Source organism: Macrobrachium rosenbergii, chromosome 19 (genome assembly GCF_040412425.1).
Source record: "Macrobrachium rosenbergii isolate ZJJX-2024 chromosome 19, ASM4041242v1, whole genome shotgun sequence".
NCBI classification, from domain to species: Eukaryota; Metazoa; Arthropoda; class Malacostraca; order Decapoda; family Palaemonidae; genus Macrobrachium; species Macrobrachium rosenbergii.
In genome coordinates this window covers 10,376,119-10,402,755 of record NC_089759.1, presented here as the reverse complement: position 1 = coordinate 10,402,755, position 26,637 = coordinate 10,376,119, and the positions used below count along the sequence as shown (strand labels likewise).

Sequence of the window (26,637 nt, the reverse complement as noted above, 5' to 3'; positions counted from 1 at the left end):
ATTTTGCAATGGGGTAAGCCATTAATACCAATAGACAATATTATTTATAAAATATTTTAAATTTTGCGCAGGCACAGGAAGCAGCATAATCAGGCAGTGAGAGACACCACATTACAATAGACAACTTTTCCTCCATCTCTTTATCCCATCTTCTAGTTAAAAAAGTCTATTGTTAGTAACGTTATACTCTTGCGTAAATGCGTACAGCCATAAACAACCGAGCGAGAAACTGTTGTTTTGCTTATAACCGAATCGGATAACAACAGCCATTTACTGTACCTGGTATTTCAACCATCGTACATTAATAAACAATTACCGTAGCTTATAGCATGAATGATGTTAAGTAGAATAGGACTGATATATTTTTACATTATACCCTTATTCGGTATGGATAAAAAATCGTCAAGGAAATATACTGCTAACTTTAAGCTGCAAGTTGTAGCTGAGGCTGAGAAAACAATGTTCAAGCTGGTAATGACTATGCTGTAAATTATCGTGCATCAGCAACATGGATGTAACTCAATCGTAATTAAAACTGGAGAGAAAGTATTTTAATCAAAACTACTGGGCATGAAAGAACACATTACTGTTATTTTTACACCAATAAATGATAAATATGTAAAGCTCGTATTATGATGAAATCAAGTGGAAATAGCGAATGGAATCTTGAATTTTTTCTACACAAAACAAACGTCCCCAAAACGGCTTTCGTCGTCTATTAACGAAAAAACATGAAATTTTTATGATAAAATAACGTTTCACTTATACTTACCCGGTAGTTACATATAGCTGACGTCAAAGACGACAGCTATATGTAACTACCGGGTAAGTTGTATAAGTGAAAAGATAAATTAATTTCACAATTTTAGTTATATTTCAACTTAAAAACACTTCGTATAACGAAAAATAACCTTGCCCCATATAAATGAAGTATCCAGAGATTCATTTATGCTAACTAGAAGCAAGAAAAGTGCTCTGAACTGAATTAAATATGGCGATATAAACACTGCATAAACGATTTCCAAACCAAAACACTGATCGCTATGACCTCAATTTATAATACAAAAGCAATATAAGAATATATACAATATTAGTGGATATAGTGAATTAAGGCACAACATTTTAAAAGATGCATATTCATTATGTTGACATTTGTATATGATATGTGAATATACAGTACAGTATAATGTAGGCTACACTACCGTATATGTACACAATGTACCATTGTGTAGGCTAAGCTAATTCTTGTTATTCAATTTCTCTTTGGACTGAATTATCATAAGTCAGTTTGCATGAACCTCCAGACTCAGCTGATACTAATAATTACTATACCGTGTATGTATAGAGTATACTTTATAGTGTAGGCTAGGCTACCATATATGTATATATGGTACCAAATACCTCAGTGAAGGCTAGGCTATGTTCGAGATATGTTTTGGTATTTCTTACGTTTTTTCCAACAAACAATGGTTTTTTTGGAACCTAACCCCATTGTAAGTAGGATAATACCTGTATAAGCATTTTTAGTTTGTTTTGTGTCTGTTTGAACTATCAAAATAGGCAGTTCTAAGTGTTTTTAGAAGGGTTCTAAGTATTCGTGGGTTTTAGCTAATTGCGGGGGGAAGTGGAATGCATCCTCGGCGATACAAGGGGGTTTACTGTTGCTTTGCTTTTTTTTTCCCTTAACAAATTGAGAATTAGCATTAAGGCAATAATATTAGAGAATTTGTTACTGAAACTTATACAATGACCTTTTTAACACTGATATAATCCAAAGTACCAAATCAAGGTGACAAGATTACTCACCACAAAACCAACTCATTGCCACTTAAGTGTGGTCAACTCATACCCCAAAATACAGTAACACCTTATTTTGATAAAGGAAATGTATTTGCATATGACAAATCAGTGTATGTAGTATAGCCTATGTGCTTAACTCTTCACATATTAATGTGCACAAATTATCAATTGGCAACATAATAAGGTAGCCCATACCCTAACTGAGATATAAGTACTGTATTACTTATAGCAGATCTCTATAATTGTTTAAAGAACCACAAAATTTAGAATAATAGTGAATAGAAGGAATTGGAGTACAGTAGTTAGACAGCAAGATGGAGATCCAGAAAATTAATGAGATGTACAAGGATCTAAAGGTGAAACTGGAATAGAGCTAACATCTGCACTAAGAAGTTAGGTAATCTGCATTGTAGAATAGTTACGCATGTTGTTCTGCTATGCACTATATTACATTGGGAAGGGGGAGGAACCCCTACAAGTCAAGGCACAAAGCCCAAGTTAAGATTAACTTATGAATATCCCTGCTGCAACCCACAGAAATAGTGCAAACAATTCTTCAGCATTTTTAGCAGAAGTAACACCTATAGCTATAGTCAAACAGTAATGTGTAATAAAGGAAGAAGGAATGGATGCAAAGCAAAAGGTTAAAACTGGATGCAGCTACTGGCAGGGGTCAAAATTGGGAACTGCAGGCACTTTAGAAATGCCTACAGTGCATCCTGTGAGTTGTACTGACAGCACTAACCTGCTACTGTTTATATTTTCAATCCACAGGCCATAGCATAATGTATACAGTATTATAATAATAATACTGTATACATGCTTAACCTAGTTCCTTTACCCTGCCATGTGACAGGAAGTTAGTTAGAAAACACAAAAACACATATTAGCCTTGAAAGCACACAAAACAAATTACCCAAGCCCTACATCACTATACTGGACAATACAGTAATACCCTCTAGTTGAACATAGGGTGGGTCTAGCCCAAATTTGATTTTAGACTATGGTCTACTTCTTTGTAGCCAATCAGTCCAGAAAGTCAAATTAATAATGGGGCGGGTTATTATTTTACTTTCCATTCTGGGAATCAGAGTTTTTTTGGCTTGGTTCTTAAGTCTCCCTAATATGTGTCATATAAAGATCATATTAAAATCTACCACAAATTTACTTTTTCTGACAGGTTAACAAAAAATTTTGTTGCCCACTTGGATTACTCCTAAGTTCTCTGTCTATTTCAACATTCAGGCAAGTGGGGCTCCAGTTTTTTTTTTATTCCTGTGCATTGTGGGTAAGGAAGAAGAAGAAGATTGTGGGTAAGGACAGCTCACATATATAGAATGTCTTTTGCCATTTTCATCTGGAAACATGGGTACATAGGCAGTACTGGAACTGATGGGTTCTTCTGTTTCTAAGTGTTACCATTGAAGTGGGATGCTGGATTCAGGTACTAGCCTAACTGAAAAATGTAGCTTCATTTCTTAGTCATGGTTCCTTTAGTGCAGATATATGACTCTTGTTACCTTGATTATTTTGTTTAATATGAAATTTTTTTGTACGATAAGGATATTTCCGACATTCATTTGGTTAACAGATTAGTAGTTTAGAGATGCTGAAAACCCTTATATCCTACAATTATGGGGACCACAGGGGGAACATGACACTTTAAGGTGGGAACAAACACAAATGTGTGAAATGACATGGATGTACTGTATTGAAGCATCGCCAAGATAGCCTACTTTTGCAAGTTCTGATTAAGATTTTATAAAACAAAAAAATATCACATACCATAGAAAATCTATAAGAACCTGGAAACTCAAGTTATATTAGTGAGGGGGTAACATGGGTGGCCCCACTGGCCAAGTAAGGAGCCAGCACCCTGAGTTACTTGAGGTCACAACCCTAAATTTAATTTAGTGCTATAAGTTACATTCAGGATATCTGGGTAGGAAGTCCCGAAGGCAACATACGGACCTGACACCAAAAGTTAGTTTAGGTTTAGTAAGGTTAAGTCCCAAGTTTCAACCCAATTATTTATTTTAATGCACAGCACCCTACGTTGGGTTGGGGGAGGGAGATGAAGCCCCTACAGGCAGCCTAAATAAGGTCAAGGTTAAATACAGCCTACTTCACTTGTTTCATTAGTTTTCTCCACTAAAACCCCACTATGGTGCCCCATAATTGTAGGATGAGGGGTCCACTATCTTTAAAACTGCTCACTTGCTAATGAAACGAAACTGACGTCAGAAAATTTCGATGCATACATAAGAAAATCATATTTTCAATTCAGGAATGCAATTAGGCCTATGTTTAAAGTAACTTTTACTAATCGCAGGTGTGTTCCAGACACTGCAGCAAAGAAGAGCTCCACATGGACTATTACCTTGGAAATTGACTTTTCCTATACTTTTGGTGTTGCTGATGAAGGAGGTGGTTGTTTATTGTTGGTCAATTATTTTTAACCTCATATCTACCCAACATGGTTGGGGACCCTTTGGGAACGCAGGGTTTTGGAAACGTTGAGAGAAAGATCGGACCGCCATGCTGTTGTTATGGAATGGTTCTGAATATGCGTAAGTCATTTGGGAGCCATATGTTCATGAAGAGATTGGCTAGGGAAACCTATTATAAAAGGAGCTATACTAACCTAACATACCCTAACCTAACCTAACCTGGCAGGGCGCATTACTTAGGTGGGGAAACTCCCGTGAAGGAAACTCCACTTTTTACCAAAACTCCCCTATAACACCGCGCCATGCACGATAGCATTCCAGGATGGCCAGCATACAACTTCTGAATTAATTACAGGTTAATTACAGTCGACCAACAAAAAATAACAGTAAACTCTTGATAAGCAACCAAAATATAGGAAAAATCAATTTCCATTAGAATGAAGCAATAGCTCCACATGGGGTATTACCTTGGAAATTGATTTTTCCTATAGTATTTTGGTTGCTTATCAAGAATTTGCCGTTATTTTTTGTAGGTCGACCGTAATTAACCTTAGAAGTTGTACGCTGGCCATCCTGGAATGCTATTGCACATGCCATTGTTATAGGAGAGCTTTTGGTAAAAAGTGGAGCTTCATTCGGTAGCATTCACCAGGGGGGTCCGCACCACCGGCTGAGTAACACGGCTTGCTAGGTTAGGTTAGGGTAGGTTAGTACAGTTTCTCTTACAATAGGTTTCCTTAGGCAATCCCTTCTTAAAGATATGGCTTCCTAATGACCTGCACATGCGCGGAACCATTCCATAATGACAACAAGGAGGTCCGGTCTTTTTCGCGTTTCCAAAACCCCGTGTTCCTAAAGGGTCCCCAACCATGTTGGGTAGATATGAGGTTAATAATAATCGACATCCTTCATCAGCAACACTAAAAATATAGGGTAATTCTAAGTACTAGCTCCGTGTTTAGTACTGGCCCGGGGGGGTACCCATACATTAACTTGCTGGAAGGGATATGAACCGTTCCAAACTGATGTACCCGTGCTCTGTCTTGTGAAGATCGCATACTGAAACCCCTGGTTGGATGGACTTCAGGGGTTAATTACAGGTTAATTACATTTGTGCGACAAAAATTAAAGATAAATCCATATCTAGCAACCAAAAAACTACTTAGCACTACCAAACTAAGCCGGCTGTCCGTGGTGAGCTAGGCTATGGCAGTTGACATTTTTCTAAAGAACTTTACCTGCTGAACAAGAATTTAAAGTAATATTTTGTCGCTCAGCTGTAATTAAGCTGTAAAATATCTTAGAATTGTAGCCGACGGTAAAAGGGACCCGTTGGGAATCGGGGTTTTGGGTGTGGTAAAACCCTTTCGAGAATAGCTAACAGTAAGGGGGACCCGTTGGGAATTCGGGGTTTTTGGTGGAGTAAATAACTTGGGAAAAGGTTTGGGTACCTTATTGTTGTATTTCCTGTTATATATGTCATTTGGAATACGAAAAACAAGCGTAAAAAGAAGGGCGAATAAATTGATAGTGGGAGCCGTTCCAAAGGCACTTTCCATTCATTACTAGTACTGCTGATTCTAAGCCTTAATACGTGTGCGCTAGCTTTCAGTTCACCAATCAGCAGCTGCGGCTTTTCTGTGCTTAGCAAGAGCTGCGAGAGACTGGCAATTGACGTTTTCCTGAGTTATTTTACTTGCTGAACAAGAATTTAAAGTAATTACCTCTTGCCAGAACATATGAGCTTGCCAGAAATCTTTAAAAATCCAGATAAGGTGCGCAGTGCCGTTCTGCCACGGCAACCTCTAGAGGCCACCCAAGTTAAAAGTGGAAATGGTAATGTTTTGTTTCCCGTTTACGAAAGCTTCGAATAGTGTGCAGTGGAGCCAGACTATGGCAACTGACGTTTTTCTATGTTATTTTACTTGCTTTACAAGAGTTTAAGGCAATATTTTGCTGGTTGGCTACTGCTAAACTGTAATTTACCCTTGAGCTGTGTGTGACCCACTGGTACAGATGTGCAGTTTTCAAGGGTCAATTACATTTTAGTTACAGCCGACCGACAAAATATTAAATACTTGTTCAGCAGGTAAAATAACATGGGAAAACGTCAATTGGGTGAATGTCCAGAAGAACTCCGCATGCATAAAGTACCAAAATTAAAAGTAAAATGTAATATTTTTCATATTTAAAGCATTTTAGGCCACTTCTTATGATGAGGAAACACCCACAATTTTGCCATATTAGCTATGGAGGGCGTTGGGGGACAGGTATTGTCTAACCTTATAAGTCAAAAATCGAAAATCATTCGATGGGGAACTAGTTTTTCCGAGAAACATTACACTCTTTCTGAGAAACATTACACTAAAAAACCTCATTTTCGAACTAACTCCAGTAAGATCAAGTACACGAAGTGCTACTGGATGTAAACAAACGACTTAGAAAATTTTCAAGGATGCCGATTAGATAATCATTAATGTCTCGGATATGGTGAATCTCCTCAAAAAGTGTTCAGAGACAAAATTTTATTATTTTATATTGTGAAATTATAGTGTGACCTATTTTCTTATATCTCACCGCGGAGTTGTTCTGGACATTGACCGTCAATTGCCATAGGCTAGCTCACTGCGGACAGCCGGCTTAGAATTACCCTACCAAATATAAGCCTAAGACAAATCAATTTTTAAGGTAGCTAATAGGCCTAGCCTAATACGCACAGAGCTGTTGCTTAGATTTACCCAATTTAAAAAGTAATACCGGATGCGGAGCTCCTGCTAAGTTCTACCGAGATAGGCCTAGGCTTAGTCAATCTCTACAAGTACTAAAGGCTTGACGTAGGCCTAAGACTAACCTACACAATAAACATCGGGCACCTTATCGTTTCCTACCCTAACATAGGCCTGGCGCCGTGGAGTGAACTCGTCCTACCTTGGTTAATCCATTCTAAGCGGCAAATTCACGACACTCTGGACACTTTTGGTGTAAACTTACACTTATTCTCAACAAATCTCAAAACCCCCTTAATATGAACCTAGCCTTGACCTAAGCTAGGCCGTCGAGTCGAAGCAACTTCACTTTGGGGTAGACATAGGCCTAACCAGTACAACAACGAAAAACAAAGAAATACCGAAAACTAATTCTTTATGCTACTTCAAAATGCCAATTCGGTGAAAAATCTTTAACAAAACCAACCCACACTGACCATGATTGAAAGTATTGAGCAGGGAAGAAGATGTGAAAGCTCTGGCGACCGCCATTTTGCCGGTGGAAAGCTCCAATGCCTATCGGAGGGGTTGCCTGTTGGGGTTGGGAGGGGGGTTGTTGCCAGCTGACGATGAAAGCGGCTGAATTGAATCATCCGTTCTTGGGACACTGGTGCGGGCTATGTAATTCCTCCTCCCGTTTCAACCGTTTTTTCTTTTTATGACAATTGTAAAGGAAATGATTGCCAAAGATGACAAATATAAACACTGTATCATCAAATGCACGCCACAGATACGAAAAAAGAGGTGACAAATTGTGTACACTGTATAGCCGTTGCAAAGTATACGACTGTTACATGCCCTATCAATCAATGCTATAAATGTCAGGAATTTGGTCACAACGCAGCAAATTGTAGAAATGACCAATCTTGCGCTAGATGTGGTGAAAATCACTAATCAAATGAATGTGCTAGCAACATCTTCAAGTGTAAATATTGTGTAAAGAAAGGTCATAGTGATACTAAACATAAAAACATATGATGGCAATACGTGCACAGTATGTAAAGAATATGTGTCAAAGGAGAAAAATAATACTGATCATGGCTTTGACTAATGATCTTCTATGCAATCTAATACAAGAAGAACGCAAATTTAAAAAAGAACTAGACTCTCCTATCCTGCAGGAGCTACGATACTAACGAGAAAACACTTTAAGGCAATGATAAAATATAAGAAGCACCTTATTTTGAAAACGTACAAGGGCCCGCCAGAGAGAATTATCACTGTGGAGGGCTGTACAGAAAACCAAACAAAGTGAAACAAAGCGAAAGTGATTCAGTTGGCTAGATGCAAGCACGCGCTCTTGCTCGTGAAGTAGCCCGTAAATTCTTTCCATCCAGTTCCCCGTTAGAAACTCCTTCTTTTTTTTAGATACTTGTCCTAAGCAACATAGGAAATCTCTCACATTTCCTAATTGCTTTCATTGACAGTCTGTAAAAATGTACTGTGAGAAATTCCCCCCACAACAATTTTTCCACGATGTTTTTGCTTATTCACATGTTTCCATGTGATCTTTTCTTATTGTAGAGTTATTAGTATTGCTTGTCTAAGAAATTTTTTATTTGATTTTTCGTTGCGAATCACTGTCTGTCAGGTAACCGACAGACAAGAACTATGTTACTGTATTTGTATCTGTTATTTCTGCGAAAATCCAATTATATTCGCATGCTTATGTATTTTGTAGAAATATGTACGTCTCTACTGCATGTCATAATAAGGGTGAAAGAACCACATCTCATTCGAGAATGACACTCTATTATTTTGTTTGCTTTTATTATGATTCTGGCATGAACCCTAGAGTACTGTTCAGTTATAATAACTCGGTTAGTGCATTGCACCATGTATAGTAATAGTTGAAGGTGTTATTAGACCTCGTCTGTACCTCTCGCCAGCGAAGCCATTAATCGAGGTCACGAGATCAGGAAAGGAAAAGAAGGGTAGTTGTTCGCCCCTCTGATCGCTCCTCTGGTACATTATTTTGGTATTGATTATTAAGTAGCCTACTATTTCTATTGAATTAAAGTAAAACTCAAATATTTTTTAATATTTAAGACAGTAACGGTGCAGTATGATGGCAAAGGCCTACTTTAATGGACACCTGGAGAGCACAACAAATTAAGATCTTTCTTCATTTGTTTCAGGATACTGTAGCAGAAAGTGTTAGTGGCTACTCAGTGCTGGTTTATGAGACCCAGTGTTGATGTAGTGTTAGGGAAGTGAGTGCAATAGTTCAAATTTCTTAGCATCATTCCAATTATAGATGAAAATCGAGATTTTGTAAGAATTTAAATTCTGGTGAGCATATCATTAAAAGCATTCATTGTACAGTATACCTTTCATATTCTCATTTTTAGCAGGATGTTGCTAATGTGCAATTAAAAATTGTTGATCAATAATTATCTGTTTTAAAGGTACAGCTTTTAAGATATTAAGTTATTGAACCTTAGGAGAAGATATTGATGGTTAATGTAGGTTAGTATTCATGTTGCATTAAGAAACAAGTTCCACTATATTTCCCCATAAGTAGTGGATACTGAATTTGGAACGTATATTAAGAACACCATGACATTTCTATAAAAACATTTAGAAATTTACCTTTAAAAAAAAGATTTTATCTTCCTTTCCATCACCATCACGGTCTTTCATATAATGAATATATTTTACACTATAAGAGAATTCGTCGCAATAGGCTAATCCTTTAAAAATTTGGCAGCGCCATTTGATTAAACTTGTCTTACATCAACATGAGTCTAAAGCATTAAGCTCTCAACTAAATTCTTGTCAGCTATCTCTTTCAAAAGACATTAGAGAATTAAATATATTCCGTGTTACTTTAGGAGAAGTGCGTTACCAAGGTCTGAGCCAATCTCGCTCCTGTCTTTGTATTGGGTTAGAATGCCGTCTGATCCTGCCGAGTTTCGCTAAAATCAGAAATACCTACGACGAGTCTTGTTAGACTAACTATGTCTGTCGTGTTCAGCTGTAACTTTTTCAGTTGTTTTTCTTCGTTTTCATTGGTTCATTTCCGTTTTAGATTCACTGTTCGCGGACAAGAAACACTTATCAGATATTCCTAGACGTTTCCAGTCTTGGTAACAGAACATTTAGAACATGGAAACAAGGAGATGGGGAAATTCGTAGAAAAGGAAATGGACGTAAATACCAAGATTCAGGTAAATACTAAGGAAAATACTGGGACCCGCTCATCCAAGGTAGCTGCGATTCACCGAGTCATTCGGTAAACGTTATGCTTGTCTAACATTTACACTAAAGCGGAACACAAGAACATGAAAGCGCTAATCTGTCGAATAATATATTCAACCACGCCATCTTTAGATTAATAAAGCAATGCACACAAGCAACTTTGGGTAAATAACGGAACAAAATGGAGTATTTGAACTTAGGTCTTGATTTATCAACAAACGTGAATCATATCTGTATCAAATCAAAGTGATAAAGGAAGACGAAAGCCACGCCCATCCAGCCCGAGATGTAATTTAAAGAAGAGAGGCTACGGAGACATTACTCATGTAACGGCACCTCCTTCACGATCTTGCCCTTTTCCTCGCCATCTGATTTTGCAGTATGGCTTCATTCCTTTCGCAGTCTTTTATCGCTGCGAAAATTAATTTTTTTTCCTCTTGGTCTTTAAATTAATTCATTAGCACGTTTCTCTTCCAAGCTGTCTACTTTTGGTCAACGGAGAAGTTGTCTTCAGTGATCAGTTGTCTAGACTCATATCAATAAGATAGGAAAATTAAGCCTATATTTACCTCACTAAAAAGCCTTTAAAAGCAAAGATCATACCCGTAATAAAATAATAACGTCAATGATAATAACAATTATTAATTATGCCCCCACAGATTACACCGCTTACTAACGTATGACCTCAGAAGATAAATATTTTTCTCACTTTCTTTAAAATCCATTAATGCTGAAAAATGAAGAAAACATCAGTCAACATTTGTACGAATCATCAAGAAGTGAATCATTTTGTGAAATAACAACAAAGTTGGGATGGAAATATTACATTCTTTGTTTGCATTTCACAAAAAGCTAATCATCCTTCAAACACAGTGGAGCGCTCTCGTTCCAACAATGACGATACCCCGAGTGTGGGAACTTTGATGATGAATATCTCCCTGTACGGAAATGAATATATAAAGACATCTAGCAAGATGAGGGCTATTTATTAAGAGGCATTTTTGGCTCCTAACTCGTACTTTTGTACATAAAAGAAGAAGCCGATATCTTACATAGAAGACGACGCCTATATAACCCGTGAAGTTCAGTTTGTCTTTTGGATCCAGTCGAAGAAGAACTAGATTCTGATTCGGGAACAAAAAAAAAAGGCAATTGTTTTATCTTGGTCTTTTGAAGATGGACGCCCTTCCGGACTCCAAAATTAAAGTACGTCGAAGAAGTTTCTTGATTATAGAATTTTTTCCCCCCTTAATGAGATCCGGGAGGCGGATAACTTTTCGAGAAATCACAATTTTCTTGTAATTCGGCAAGAATAAAAAAATAGTACGAAAGGAGGAGAAACATATAGAAAGTGAAAAAGAAACGTATTACAAAACTTGCCCTCAAAATAGCAATGCATTTTGACGCCACCAACAAACAAATGAAAAAATGTGGCTATCAAGTTTTCTGTACAACGTATAATGTTGTATGAAACTCTCAGCTACGCTCAGTTGCTCCCCAGACGCGGTCGAGCTAAGGTGTTTCGGCGACGGCTCCGATAAGTGCTGCCAGACGCACGATCCACGGCTAACCTTAACCTTAAATAAAATAAAAACTACGGAAGCTACAGGGCTGTAATTTGGTATGTTTGATGACTAGAGGGTGGATGATCAATATACCAATATGCAGCCCTATAGCCTCAGTAGTTGTTAAGATCTGAGGGCGGACAGACAGACAAAACTGGAACAATGGTTTTCTTTTACAGAAAGCTAAAGTATATTTAAACCTGAATAACTAGTCAGATAAAGAACATACATAGGAGGATAATTAAAAATTATACAAGAAAATATTTCCAGAATGACGAAAGTAGACCTTTTCATTGTAGTTTTTTTTCTGTAAATATAAATGAACAAGATTATTTAAAAGAAAGCTGTTGCCAAAAAACCTCATCTGCCTGAATGCAGATCCATAAAAAACAACTCTCAGCTGGCCATGGTAGCCTGTGTTGTTGCGGTGGCAGACGCACGATTATTGCTAATTTTAACCTCAAAATAACTACTGAGGCTAGAGGGCTGCAATTTGGTATGTTTGATGATTGGAGGGTGGATGATCAACGTACCAATTTCCAGCCCTCTAGCCTCAGTAGTTTTCAAGATCTGAGGGTGGACAGAAAAACTGAGGACAGACAAAATCATTTCAGTGGTTTTTACAGAAAACTAAAAAAATGGGAGAGAGAGAGAGAGAGAGAGAGAGAGAGAGAGAGAGAGAGAGAGAGAGAGAGAGAAGGGGGGGCGAATTTTGTTGCCTACTTCTCCGTCAGAATCTGGAAACCTTTTAACACGGGGGAAGTGCCCAATAATTTTGGGAAAATGGCTTCCCCTTGTCTAACGCACACATTTTTTTTTTCTCTCAGTATAATACATTTACTTTATCATCTCCATGTTCCAGGAGCGCGGTAGATGTATTTTCCAGTAGTCATTTTAATACTTATCTTTTTTCTTTTGGTGGTGATACTTTTCCTGTAGTTTAAAAATGCGTTTTATCTTTAAAATCTCTATTGTCCTTTTTCTTCCCATATTAGCAGTTTATTATATATATATATATATATATATATATATATATATATATATATATATATATATATATATATATATATATATATATACATACAGTAGATATACACATATATATATATATATATATATATATATATATATATATATATATATATTTCTGAAACATTTTGCTGTTTACGAAATAGAAAGTAAGGCTTGTTAGTATTTCCACTTGAACGTCTGACTAGTTTCACATCAAGATCATGATTGTCAGGTCTCGAAATGTTGCAAGGAAATCCTACACGATAGGATTTCTAATAGTCTGCTTCCCACTAAGGTCATGCAAAATTCGGAAAATACGGCGGGAAAACGAAGGTAGTTTATGAATTTATAGAAAGTTGGCTTTCTTCTTCTTCTTCTTCTTCTAAGTTATGCAGTATTCTTCATAGCGGCAGGCTGTAATACGGACATAGGAAAACGAATATTATCTCAAACCTTTGCATGATAAAAAATGTCTCTCACAAATCGAAAGAGATTTCTGTTCTTGCATTATCAGAAGGGGGAGAGAAAGAGAGAGGGAAGAATCGAAACCCCTTTTATAACTCTTTAGATCTTTATCTGCCAACTGTGAATTGTCTTCACAGTGCGCTTCGAGAGAGAGAGAGAGAGAGAGAGAGAGAGAGAGAGAGAGAGAGAGAGAGAGAGAGAGAGAGAGGACCCCAGTGAAACAGAAGGTATAAATAGCGTTGCTATTTCTATGAGGGCAATCAGATTTCTCATTATTCCCAGTACTACTCAATAATTACAAGACATGTATTCCGTGTCTGGAAGTTATTCCAAAACCTTTCTTGGAAATAAGTAGCCATTAACCACACAAGTTTTCCTAGAAGGCGATTAAACTTTCGTTTCTTCATCAGCTGTTTCTTGGTGATATGGAGAATGATATGCTAAATGTGATATTCTCTCCTGTCTTACTGGGTCTGTGTATGGCCTGTTAAAGAAGACATTGAAACCCCGCCTTCCCCCACCCCCCCCTCTCTCTCTCGCTCTTTCTCTCTCTCTGTTTGTTTTTATGTCTTGAAACGCACTGTAGAGATAATCCACAGGTATAAGACAGAGAAATCTGAATAATTTAAAAGGCGTGTCGTTTCTCTCTCTCTCTCTCTCTCTCTCTCTCTCTCTCTCTCTCTCTCTCTCTCTCTCCTGAAATCCAATGTAGAGATAATCCCTACCTAGAAGACAGAGAAGTCTAAATCAGCTAAAGGGGATGTCCTATCTCTCTCTCTCTCTCTCTCTCTCTCTCTCTCTCTCTCTCTCTCTCTCTCTCTGTACTGAAACGGACTGCAGAGGTAATCCATAGTTAGAAGACAGAAATTTAAATCGGCTAACAGGGGTTTTGTTTTCTCTCTCTCTCTCTCTCTCTCTCTCTCTCTCTCTCTCTCTCTCTCTCTTCTGACATCCAATGTAGAGAAAATCCCTACCTAGAAGACAGAGAAGTCTAAATTAGCTAAAAGGGGCGTTTCTCTCTCTCTCTCTCTCTCTCTCTCTCTCTCTCTCTCTCTCTCTCTCTCTCTCTCTCTCTCTCTCTCTCCTGAAACGGACTACAGAGACAATCCATAGTTAGAAGACAGAAATTTAAATCAGCTAAAAGGGGCGTCGATTCTCTCTCTCTCTCTCCTTGTTACTGCTTTCTCACCACTTGTGGAGGAAATTCTTAGCATAAAAATCCCCCTTAATGACACAAAATGGCTCCTATTAATGCCTCTTCCCCTCTTCTTTATGACCTTTATAATAATCCTCAATTTATTCATCCACAGAAGCCGGTTTTTCATCAGGGAATTCCGCAGTCATTCACATTCACTGAATGCAACCACTTCTCTAATTATCTCGAGGGATGTGAACATTAAGCCTCATATTCCGAGACGAGCCGAATTTCAGTGCAGCAAGTTTTCGGTCTGTGAATATCAGGAGATTGTCGTCTTTAAGTTTTCTGTAAAAGAAAACTATTGGGCCGACTTTGTCTGTCCGTCCGCACTTTGTTGTCCGCACTTTTTCTGTCCGCCCTCTTTCTGTCCGCCATCAGATCTTAAAAACTACTGAGGCTAGAGGGCTGCAAATTGCTATGTTGATCATCCACCCTCCAATCATCAAACATACCAAATTGCAGCTCCCAAGCATCATTAGTTTTTACTTTAAGATTGGGTTAGCCATAAACGTGCTTCTGGCAACGATACAGGATAGGCCACACCGGGCCGTGATTAAAATTTCATGGGCCGCGGCTCATACAGCGTTGTACCGAGACCACCGAAAGATAGATTTAATTTCGGTGGCCTTGATTATACGATGTACAGAAAACTCGATTGCACCGCTTGTTTATAGTTTACTCATACTTTATCTTCCTTCCTCTTTCATAAATGTTATTCAGTGTACAAACATACTTCTGGAGTACATCTGTAATGCCACTGACTTGGTTTATGATTTAAATAAGTGAAAAGCTAATCTCAGCTCTTTGTCAGTCTTGGATAATAAGAATATGACAGCTCAAAGACAGTGAATCTGTTCGGCAATACCTTTATATTTCTTTTGTGTCCAGATTAAAACTTAAACAAGTAAAAAATGCGCCGAAGTTTCTTTGGCGCAATCGAGTTTTCTGTACAGCCGCTACGGCGTATAATCAAGGCCACCGAAAATAGATCTATCTTTCGGTGGTCTCTGTATAATGCTGTATGAGCCGCGCCCCATGAAACTTTAACCCCGGGCCCGGCGGTGGCATCTTATATAGATGCCAGACGCACCATTATGCTAGCTTTAACCTTAAATATGATAAAAACTACTGAGGCTAGAGGGCTGCAATTTGGTATGTTTGATGACTGGAGGGTGGAGGATCAACAAAACAATTTGCAGCCCTCTAGCCTCAGTAGTTTTTAAGATCTGAGGGCGGATAGAAAAAGTGCAGACAGAAAATGTGCAGACGGATAGACAAACAGTTTGCTTTCACAGAAAACTTAAAAAGCCAAAGAAGAAAACAAGAAAATGAGCTTTTAAAGTCGTTTTCTTTCTTTCATTTGGTGTAAACACATTGTTTCCCCTCGTTCAGACGCCACTTACGGTAAGCTAAGCTTTAAACATCAGCCCACTTAAATTCATTAAATCTTTGAAAGAAATGAAGTACAGAAGTATATATATACAGGAAAACTCTCTCTCTCTCTCTGATTTTTCTATTTTCATCCTGTTTTCCCTTCTCTCACAATTTCCTCCGTTTTCCTTTCTCCAAAAAACCATTAATGCGGAAGTAAAAAGAAATAATGTGGCGACAGACTGAGCGTTCTCTCTCTCTCTCTTTCTTTTTATCCGTTTCCTTTCCCTCAAGAGCCTACCGAAGGTCAAGGTCTTGAGAGTATAGGCCTAGACCCTGCCGAAGGTTTTCCCAGCGGCAACAGACAACGAAGAGAGAAGTGCTTCACTCCCTGTTATCGTATGGATCCTCACCGAGTCTACGACCTGTTTGTTTTGGTTCTTTTGTAAGGTTTGTTGTCGTGTTTACGTACATTCGTAGAGTCCTTCGTGTTTGCCGGTGAATATGGGACTGGGTGGACGGTATTATTTGATTTTAGCTTCATGAAATTGTCCTGTTTCTCTGTCGGTTTTTTTTTTTTTTTTTTTTTTTTTGAGTGAAATGGCGTGGCCTAGATGACGGCAAATCTGTTTCTTAAACAGAAACTGAATTAAAGATTCGATTTTTTATTTTCTGTGAAAGAAAACTATTGTGCCGGCTTTGTCTGTCAGTTCGCACTTTTCTGTCCACACTTTTGCTGTCTGCACTTTTTCTGTCCGCCCTCAGATCTTGAAACTACCGAGGCTAGAGGGCTGCAAACTGGTATGTCGATCATCCACCCTCCAATCATCACACATACCAAATTCTGCCCTCTAGCCTAAGGAGTTTTATTTTACTTAAGGTTAAAGTCATCCTTAATCGTGCATCTGGCAACGATATAGGCCATGCCACCACCGGGCAGCGGTTAAAGTTTCATGGGCAGCGGCTCATACAATATTATGCCGAGACCACCAAAAGACAAACCTATTTTCGGTGGCCTTGATTAAACGCTGTATCGGCTGCGCAGAAAACTCGATTGTGCCGGAGAAACTTCGGTGCATTTTTTACTTGTTTTCTTTTGTAGCGGAATGAAGTGTGCTCTAGGTGACGGTAAATCTCTTCTGGTACTGTATATATTTTTCACAGAAGTTCCTGATTCTGCCTTCATGCATCCCATTTCCCTCTTCCGGGTCCTTGAAGAAGTGTGGTTATGATAATTCTCATTCCGTAATTTTCTTCTTATTTGGATATCCATTTCTAGCATTGTTATTATTATACGATGTTTTTTTTATTATTATAACAGTCGGTGTTGACACTTTACACCAATTTTCATTTTTTACGTAACGAGAATATTTCCCAAGACACATCTCAAGTCCGTCGCTATTTATTATTTGAGATCTGTCGTTCTGGTCATTTTGAAACCGATACATCTGCTTACCATTTGTCACAATGCTTTCCCTTAAAAATATAAGACATTATTCAACGCGTTTAGCAGTCGACGAAATGTGAGGAATTTACCGAAGTTTTCAAGTAGATAAACAAACACTCTTTAGGTGTACAAATTAGTTTACGGTAGGTTCCCTTGTGTAATCCTCCCGTTTGCTTACTTGGGAGGTCCGCAGGAGAATTGTTTTCTGGTTAAAGTCGATTTTCCTAAGTCAAGATCAGTCTGTTTGATTTTTTCGCTTGCGGAGTGTTTGGAGTGTTTAAATCGTAAAGCTATAAAATATTCGTGTGTATATAGCCATCTGTGCTCTATCTTGTCTAATCCGTAAACGCTGGAATTGTCCTGCCGTTAGTTTTGCGGTCTGAAGCTGATTTTGCATTTTTTACAGTCAGCATTGTTCAAGCTGTTCCACAGACACTAGCGTATCCAGAAAAATTTCATGGTGGGACGGGGGCACCAATTTTCATATATCTATATATATATATATATATATATATATATATATATATATATATATATATATATATATATATATATATATATATGTGTGTGTGTGTGTGTGTGTGTATATATAATATATATTTATATGTGTGTATGTATATGTATATATGAAATTATGAAATGGACAGCAATCGCCTGTTCTATTGAGAAATACCGAATCCATTATTATTATTAAGATTGTTGTTATCATTATTATTTTAATTTTATTTCTATAATAATTTTTTATTTTTCCCATTTTTATATTTCTCATTTATATCTAAATCTTCAATACTATTATTTTGTCATTATTTTAATGGGAGGGGGCACGTGCCCAGGTGGCTTCCCCCTGGATCCGCTAGTGTCCACAGAGATTCATCTTCAGGAGCCTTCAAGGTAAGCAGTGACATTTCAGTGTCGATGTGATGACGCCAGTGACGGCCAGTTACTTATTACTATTGTCGTATTAAAAAAGGCTTTTTATTTATAAATGATATAGGTACAGGGACCCACCATATGACATGGTATACGGTAGCTTAGGCCTATTCGTAAGCTACCCCAGCCTTGAGCAGGCGAGGTTACCTTTTATTCATAACAGAAACATTCTACCTTTGGACATACAAGGTTACCTTCTACTGGAGCAGGTTAGGTTTATTTCCCCCCCCCCCATTTCAAAGAGGTATGAAAATCAAAAGGTAATTAAAAATATTAATGAAGATCCAAAAAGCCATTTCCAAGAGGTATGAAAATCAAAAGGTAATTTTAAAGATATTTAAAACTCGCGAAAATCTATTGCGGGGTTTCTATCTAAGTAAATCCCTAATTATTATTATTATTTTATGGTGAGCCGACCGGGACAGGTCACCGCAATTTTGGGGAAGCCCAGCGCCGCCCCCCCAACCCCCACAACCCCGGCCAGGGGGTATGAACTGGTTAGGTCAGGACCTGGCATTATAGGAAAGGTTATATGTCTATTTATGCATGAGGAACCTGTCCCGATCGACGGCTGGCGGGAATCAGGCCGGGCAACTAAAGTAAAGTTTTACCATTATTATTATTATTATTATTATTATTATTATTATTATTATTATTATTATTATTATTAATGTAAGTATTGTTCATTCCTTGAAATCTTTAATTCAACATCGTCTATTTTAGAGCGATTGTTACCAAACAAGCAATTTCTAACCGTCAGTTTTCACGCACCTCACCAAAAATGTTTGAACAACAATTATTATATATATATATATATATATATATATATATATATATATATATATATATATATATATATATATATATATATACTGTCGTAATTGTGTGCTTTGTCTTCATTGCATTCGCGTGCTTCCGTCGGTTTGTTACTTCCTTTGTTATCTCTACCTCTTCTCCTTTGTTCTATTCGACGAGATTACGTCAATTTTCTTCTTCACGCACCGAATGCTGACTCTCTATTTCGCACTTTTGACTCTGGTAATGGGGCATAAGAAGTGGTACATTCTGGCTCCAGAGATATCTGGAGTCTTCAAAGGATGACAACTGAATTATATCGGCGAATAGGCAATTAACTTCTCTCAATTAGATAAGTGACAGACCTACTGATTGACAATTTTATGAAATTATTATTATTATTATTATTCAGAAGATGAACCCTATTCACATAGAACAAGCCCACCAAAGGGGCCACTGACTTGAAATTCATGAAGCATCCAAAGAATATGGTGTTCATCAGAAAGAAGCAACAGAAAGTAATTGGAAATACAAAAAAAAGAGATCACTTATAAAAAAATAAATTAACAAATTAATAAAAAAATAGATAAAATGTAAGTAAATTATTAAAATTGCATTGGGAGATTTGTATTGCATTAAGTTATGTGACAGATGATGGAGTTATCTCTGTATAAAAGTGATATTTCAGCATGCGAACGAGCTGATAAATCGTAACAGTTAATTGACTGATTGATTTATGGCCACTAAAACTGGCGTTACAACATCTAGGGTTATTGCTGCAGTAATAAAATTAGATAGGAAACTAAAGTGATAGATAAATAAATAAGTTTAAAAGGAGTTTCATATTAGAAATATCTAAAAATATATATAAAAATAATCATATCAGTAAATACATATATACTGCACATATGGGTTGTGCCCAGCAAATATTCGATGAAAAATTCATCAGTAAGTTGAAGACTTTGATGAACTTTATTAGGGGGAAAAAATGCTGTCGGTGTTACTTGCAGTCTTGCAATCCAACAAAGTGGGATATTGTCAGCATTAGAAGTTAGAATGTGGTTGTTAATAATTCTTTCTGATAATGTACTTGATGCCTCACATAGAGATCCACAGAGGTAAAAATTATACATTATATATATATATATATATATATATATATATATATATATATATGCGTGTGTGTGTGAATGTGTTACCCAAATATTAAGCCACAAATAGCCATTGATCAGTACTCCTAACCTGACCGAGATTCAGATCTATACCTTCTTGATGGAAGAAAGAAAATATGTACAGTAACAGGAACGAAAGGGGTTGCAAGTAGGGGCCGAAGGCGCGCTGCAAAGAACCTTAGGTAATGCCTACAGTGCACCGCATGAGGCACACTAACGGCATTAACCCCCTACGGGACAATCTTTTCATAGTAGGTGAATTTCCTCATAACTTGAATGTTTAAGAAAACACTTTTTTATTTTCTCCTTCATGCAAATGATGTCTAAGCAGTTATGCATTCAGGTGCGACCCCCTGGTATATTGCTAGGTTTTATTTAGCAATAAATCATGTATACAAAAGACACTGGGTAAACAGTCGCATACCAGAATGCCTGCCAAATATATATATATACATATATATATATATATATATATATATATATATATATATATATATATATATATATTTATATATATATATATATATATATATATCTGTATATGTATATATATATATATATATATATATATATATAAATATATATGTATAAATATATATGTATATGTATATATATATATACATATACATATATTTATTTGTTTCATAAACGATCTTGGAAGTATTCCATCACTGGCAACCCAGATCAATAATTGCACTGTTGCACTGCAACCCTTACGTGTGGAGTAGGCATTCAAATCCCTTCTTAGAAATAAACATTTCGTTAATTATCGAAATAATCTTGCGAAGTAATTTAAGTCCATTTTTCCCCAATAGACGTCTTCTAAGTTTTCACCAAATAACCCTTAGCTTTAGCGAGAGCAATTACATCATTAAATCTCTCAATTAAGCACGTAAACTTGCTTGAGATAATTGCTTCTCTCTCTCTCTCTCTCTCTTCCCTCAGACTCTGTGGAAAAAATATGCAGTTTGAGAACCTACTTTTACTATGTGTTTATTTGTTAATCTCTCTCTCTCTCTCTCTCTCTCTCTCTCCAGACTCTAGAAGGAATATGTAGTTTGAGAACCTACTTTTACCATGTGTTTATTTATTAATTCTCTCTCCCTCTCTCTCTCTCTCTCTCTCTCTCTCTCTCTCTCCAGACTCTAGAATAAATATGCAGTATGAAAACCTACTTTTACTATGTGTTTATTGTTAATTCTCTCTCTCTCTCTCTCTCTCTCTCTCTCTCTCCAGACTCTGTGGACAGAATATGCAGTTTGAGAACCTCTCTTATTCACTAAGTCTTCAGAGAATATATAGTGAAATTATCAGTAATTGTTTTGCGATATAAAAGAATTATTCTTCCATTACAAGGTAAGAAATACATTTAAACGGAAGGATTTATATGACCTAATGGAGCTGACGTTCACCGCGAGATAGAAATAATTTAATGGCATAGAATCTTTTTGTTAAGGTGACTCATACTTTCATTATGTCAGTCCGCCCGTTTCCATCTTTCCCGTGCGGGGGTAGTGACATCAGTGCACCTCACGAGGTGCACTGCAGGCACTCCTTATGGTTCTTTGCCAAGTCCCTTCTGCCCCTAGCTGGGAGAAAACCCCAGAGCTGCACAAAGAAGTAATAGTTAGAGAGGTTGGGCAGCAGAACTGAAGAAAGGTGAAGTCAAAGAATGACAGCCACAGGGTAACAATAATTCCACTTAAAAAAAATATTCCAGTTAACTGGTAAAATATTTGTCTCCGGAATTCCTGGTAAATAAAGCCTCATACCAAAGAAACGTGAGCGCGAGAATTCCAGAGATTCTTAAAATTCAGGTCTCTGGAATCGGCTGATGTTCGAGGAGGTGGCCTTCCTTAATTCATCATCGTCGGATTTCTGGAATGTCATCGTAATTTCGGAGCGAAATGAGATGTTTTCAGGAATGGCAATAATTTTCAGAGCTGCATTCCTTGGCGTGTTGGCTATATGTTTGTGCATAATAATGCGTTTGTTCCTTTTTATAGATCGCATGGTTGCACAAGCACAATATGCATGTCATTGCTCTAAACTTATTGCAATATATATTTTCCATAGTCTATTAAACATTCCAAATTACGTTTTGTCTCGATTGGAGCTTTAAATTGATACTTCCTTTCGATCATAATTTATTTTCATTTATTTTCGTTCTTAGCAAATAAATACTCGAGTAAATATGCATACACAATTCCAGGAAACTCACATGTGTGTATTTATATGAAATCACATATGCATGTTTGTATGATTCTGTGTACATAAGTACATGTATATCTACATCATGCTTCACGAAGAGAGAGAAAAAGAAAGGGAGAGAGAGAGAGAGAGAGAGAGAGAGAGAGAGAGAGAGAGAGAGAGAGAGATGTAGGGGGAGGGTGATGCACCCAAACCCAGGTTTAGATGCTACGTTGGTCATCTAAAATTCTTCAGACAACTGGAACCTCGTTTTGGTCTCGAAGACTGAACTTTAAAAACTCTCTCTCTCTCTCTCTCTCTCTCTCTCTCTCTCTCTCTCTCTCTCTCTCTCTCTCTCTCTCTCATGTTTTCTTTCTTCTTCAAGGACTACACGTGCAAGAAAACAAATATGATGTAGCCAATCAAAAAGCTCTATCTCTAGTTTTACCTTTAGTCTTCCACTCTCCCCACCTTTTATATAGTATATCTTATATAGGACACCCACGAAAGGCCACGCCCTTGCCCCCGCCTTCCGAATTGTAACCAGACCAAGGGCTTTTAACGAAGCGAAACTTTTCACATCTATCAAACATTTTCGGTAAGAAGGAAAAGGCAAGGAACTGCTTTAAACCTGACGGCGTCAAAAAAGACACGACACCAAGGAGTCTGTCAAACATTTAACCCCAGCTTCAGTTACAAGGAATCACGCCATGTATGGCGCAAGTGATGCAGAGCCCACTTGAGAAAGCTTGCACAAATTAAAGGAAAAACCCTTTCCTGCATTAATTCCTCAACCTACACTGAGGACTAGAGCAGCTGTACAAAGAACAGCCTAAGTATCATCATTTAGACAACCTCTTCATCCTTAACCCTGTGGTCTTCTACAGCTTCGATAATAACCCAAGAAGCTCCAAGAATCCTAGAAAGAGGACAGGTCTAAGAACCTGGTACCTCCTTCCGCACTTTGATCTCACCTGTTCCTTCAACATGTGAAATACTTCGCCTTGCCTTTCCTCTCTTAGATTATCCTCAGCACCTGGTGCATCCTTGTTTTACCTTCTAGTCCTGTCATCCATCAAAACTCAACCTCCTTCAAAAAGACTTTGAATGGATTCTCTGTGAAGATCAAACCATGGAAGAAGAAGAAACTGCACATTAAAAAGAAAATAAAAAAGGTAATTAGTTTGGGGAATTCCTCCTCACGAGACAGATGCTAGGTTCAAATTTTGAGTGTCAAACACTCTAGCGAAGGAGTATCGGCAGAGAGAGAGAGAGAGAGAGAGAGAGAGAGAGAGAGAGAGAGAGAGAGAGAGAGAGAGAGAGAGAGAGAGTCATGAATATATGTGCGTTAAGTATAAAAAAATCTGAAACATCTTATTTTTGTTTCGAAATAAGTAGGATTATCTGGCAAGGATAATTCTTTAATTGCCTAACCAATGGGAACATCATCAGCTTAATCTTTTAACAAGTTTTAATATCTATGCACGACTTACCCCATTGTTGCCAATTTTTTTAGGCGACAGGTAAACAGTTATTCTAATTTTCAGAATATTTTAGACTTTGTAAGTAAATACAATATTTTTAAATACTGAATTATTAAACATATAATGTAATATTTAATAACATTTTATGATAAACTTTTATACAAAATACATTAGAGTTTGCAGGAAAAAGTTTACTGTTGTAACTTTTCTTCAGGGTGTTGGATGTAGATTGTTATCAACATTGCCTGATTTTCGGGACATTCGTGAGAAAATTGAGCTCGTGTAACATAAGTATTGAGTCTAAGTTAACTAACATAAGTATTGAGTCTAAGTTAACAAGTGTAAAGAAAAGCAGATATTCAGATATATTTAGGTTTATTAAGAATAAATTATGTCGGTATATTAGATATATGTATATTTAAATTTACTTTGTTGGAATATTCCTACGTTTATGGACAAACTATTGATAAAATCTATGATTCAGAAAGACAGCACAAATCTTTAAATTATGAACTTATTCTCACAGATTTAAGTTTCAATGTGCATTATCTTATTAAAATTTATAAATTAAGTAAATTTATGCCTGAAAAATTTTTAAATAATGCATTTTATGAAAAAATCGATTAGAGATAATACATTCAAGTACCTATTTCAGCTCTAACGCCTGTGAATATAAGCATTAACGTTAAAAGTCATCGTTGCCATGTTCCTCAATACGAATTAACTAATTACCATCAGTATTTTCATATTTTCAGAGTAATGTGTTTTTTAAGTGCCCAGAATATGAAAAATACAGTTTTAAAGATAAGATTTGTACTGAATGATAGAAATTTAACCCATTAATGTCGAAAGAGAGAGATACATTTCAACGAAAATGTTTGTTGATATTTTGAGGGTAAAATGTGGAACAAATTTATATTTATTTTCACCAAATAAAATTGTGCTGTATATTATTTATTTATATTTTACTTTGCAATGAAAGCAAATTTAATAAAATTTCACTAATAGATTTATTTAAGGATACATGTTTAAAAAATAATAAAGTCTCTCGTTTCCTTATTTAAAACTTGTGCCGCTAGAATTTAAAATGGGCTTTTTATTTGCGTTGTTTCTGACGCATTTTAAATCCATAGAACGGAATTTTCCCTCAAAAAATACAAATGAAAAAGTGTTTTATTTAGTTTCACAAGTAAATCATGTACTAAAACCTGCAAATAATAGAGTGACATGTGAAATATTTGCGTTAAGCGAATCATTTGGGGCCACCCTAACTTTAGCGAAGTCTGCCATCTAATCTAAAAGGCTAGTTTTCTAATATTCAGCTATAAGTTGTAAAGCATCGATATTATCTTCCAAATAGACAAGAGAAAACATTATTCGCAATAGCAGTTTCTGTGCATAGGAAATAGTATTTTATATAACTTTAAAATGCATTTTATACTGTAATCAGGGATATAATTGTGGTCTGTGAAAGACCCCGAGTTCGATCCCAGATATGTGTGAAGTGAAAAATGAACTGTTCCCGAGTTGACTGAAGCAGTGAATCAAATTTTTGGCATATATCACAGCACTGATCCTTTAGAAATTGAAGTTAAGCAACTGTCTGTATATTCTTGGATGGGTAACCCACAAAATAAAGGGTTAGTATCTTCAATCCAAAAATTAATCCACAGAAAGCTACAAGAAACTTTAGCCAAGGGAAGCTGTCACAATGTGATATCCAGTTCATCTTCCACTGCAGAACTTGTGTCTGCACATTAATGCATAAACCTATACTAATATCCCTCACTCTATTTTAACTTAAAGTATGACCATACATACACATATATATGTGTATAGGAAAATATATTTCGTTTTAGATTTACTGTATGTATTCAGTTATAGTGTGATGAAACGAAGAGAAGCTATAAGGTGGTATTTGGGACGGTGACACAGATGCGAATCACTGCAGTCAGCAGATGTTTCAATTGTTTCAGCGGTTTTGGCTCGAAAGAACACACAAAATTGAAGCTGGTATGTGAGGTAGCCGACCTAGTTGGTATGCAAGTACGTAAGTTCGTGTGTTAGAAAAATGGAGATTGTGTATCTAGTTGTACCAAACGTTAGGTCTGGTTGATTATTATCTAACCGAGAGCGATATCGTCCAGACGTGGCCTTGTGTGCTCCGAACTCTTAGAAACCGGCAGTTAAGGTAAATCCAGACTTCTCTTTTTTTTGTGTGGACTGTGAACTAGTGAATTTACCATATCCAAGACACTTATGAATTTGTGGGGAGAATTGGACATAGGTATTTATGTCACTTTAATATTATGTTTTATTGTGTTTTGATTTGATATTTGTTAACCATGCATTTTAGATTTTCAATATTATGTCATATGCTTGTGTACTGTGTTTGTGGGAGATTACTGTTTATTTAATTTTCGACAGATGTCTGTGGTGATGCTGTGGTGATAGAGAAAGAACACTGCAACCTTTGCAGTTAGTGGGTGTTTCAATGTGGTTGACTTTAAGACTAGACGTATAATGTCTAAAGATGGAATGTGTGGGAGTTTTGAGTGAAAAGGCATTCGGCCAGAGTAAGGTTAAATCTTGAATCAGACTATTCTGACTTGATAATTCATTTACTATGCATTTTAAATTTTTTTTTTGTTAATTCATTACTTGTTGGGTTTTATTTGATAATAAATCTATTTATGTAGGAAAGATTGTGTTTCCTTAGAACATCCATTTGAGGATTATGTTGGAGAGAGAGAGAGAGAGAGGGTTGCTAGTTACCTCGCTTCTGAAGATAGA

The 26,637-nt window shown here is 36.8% G+C and overlaps 1 protein-coding gene across 1 annotated transcript in view; it reads right to left on the bottom strand.

Annotated features, from left to right (window-relative positions):
• Positions 1–7,819, bottom strand: part of Mtpbeta (mitochondrial trifunctional protein beta subunit) — a 37,031-nt gene extending 29,212 nt beyond the window's left edge. Inside the window, exon 1 of the mRNA XM_067120999.1 lies at positions 7,453–7,819. Within this exon, the coding sequence (XP_066977100.1) occupies positions 7,453–7,507 (55 nt within the window). The 5' untranslated portion in view covers positions 7,508–7,819. The remainder of the gene's footprint in view (positions 1–7,452) is intronic.
• Between the last annotated feature and the right edge of the window lie 18,818 nt (positions 7,820–26,637).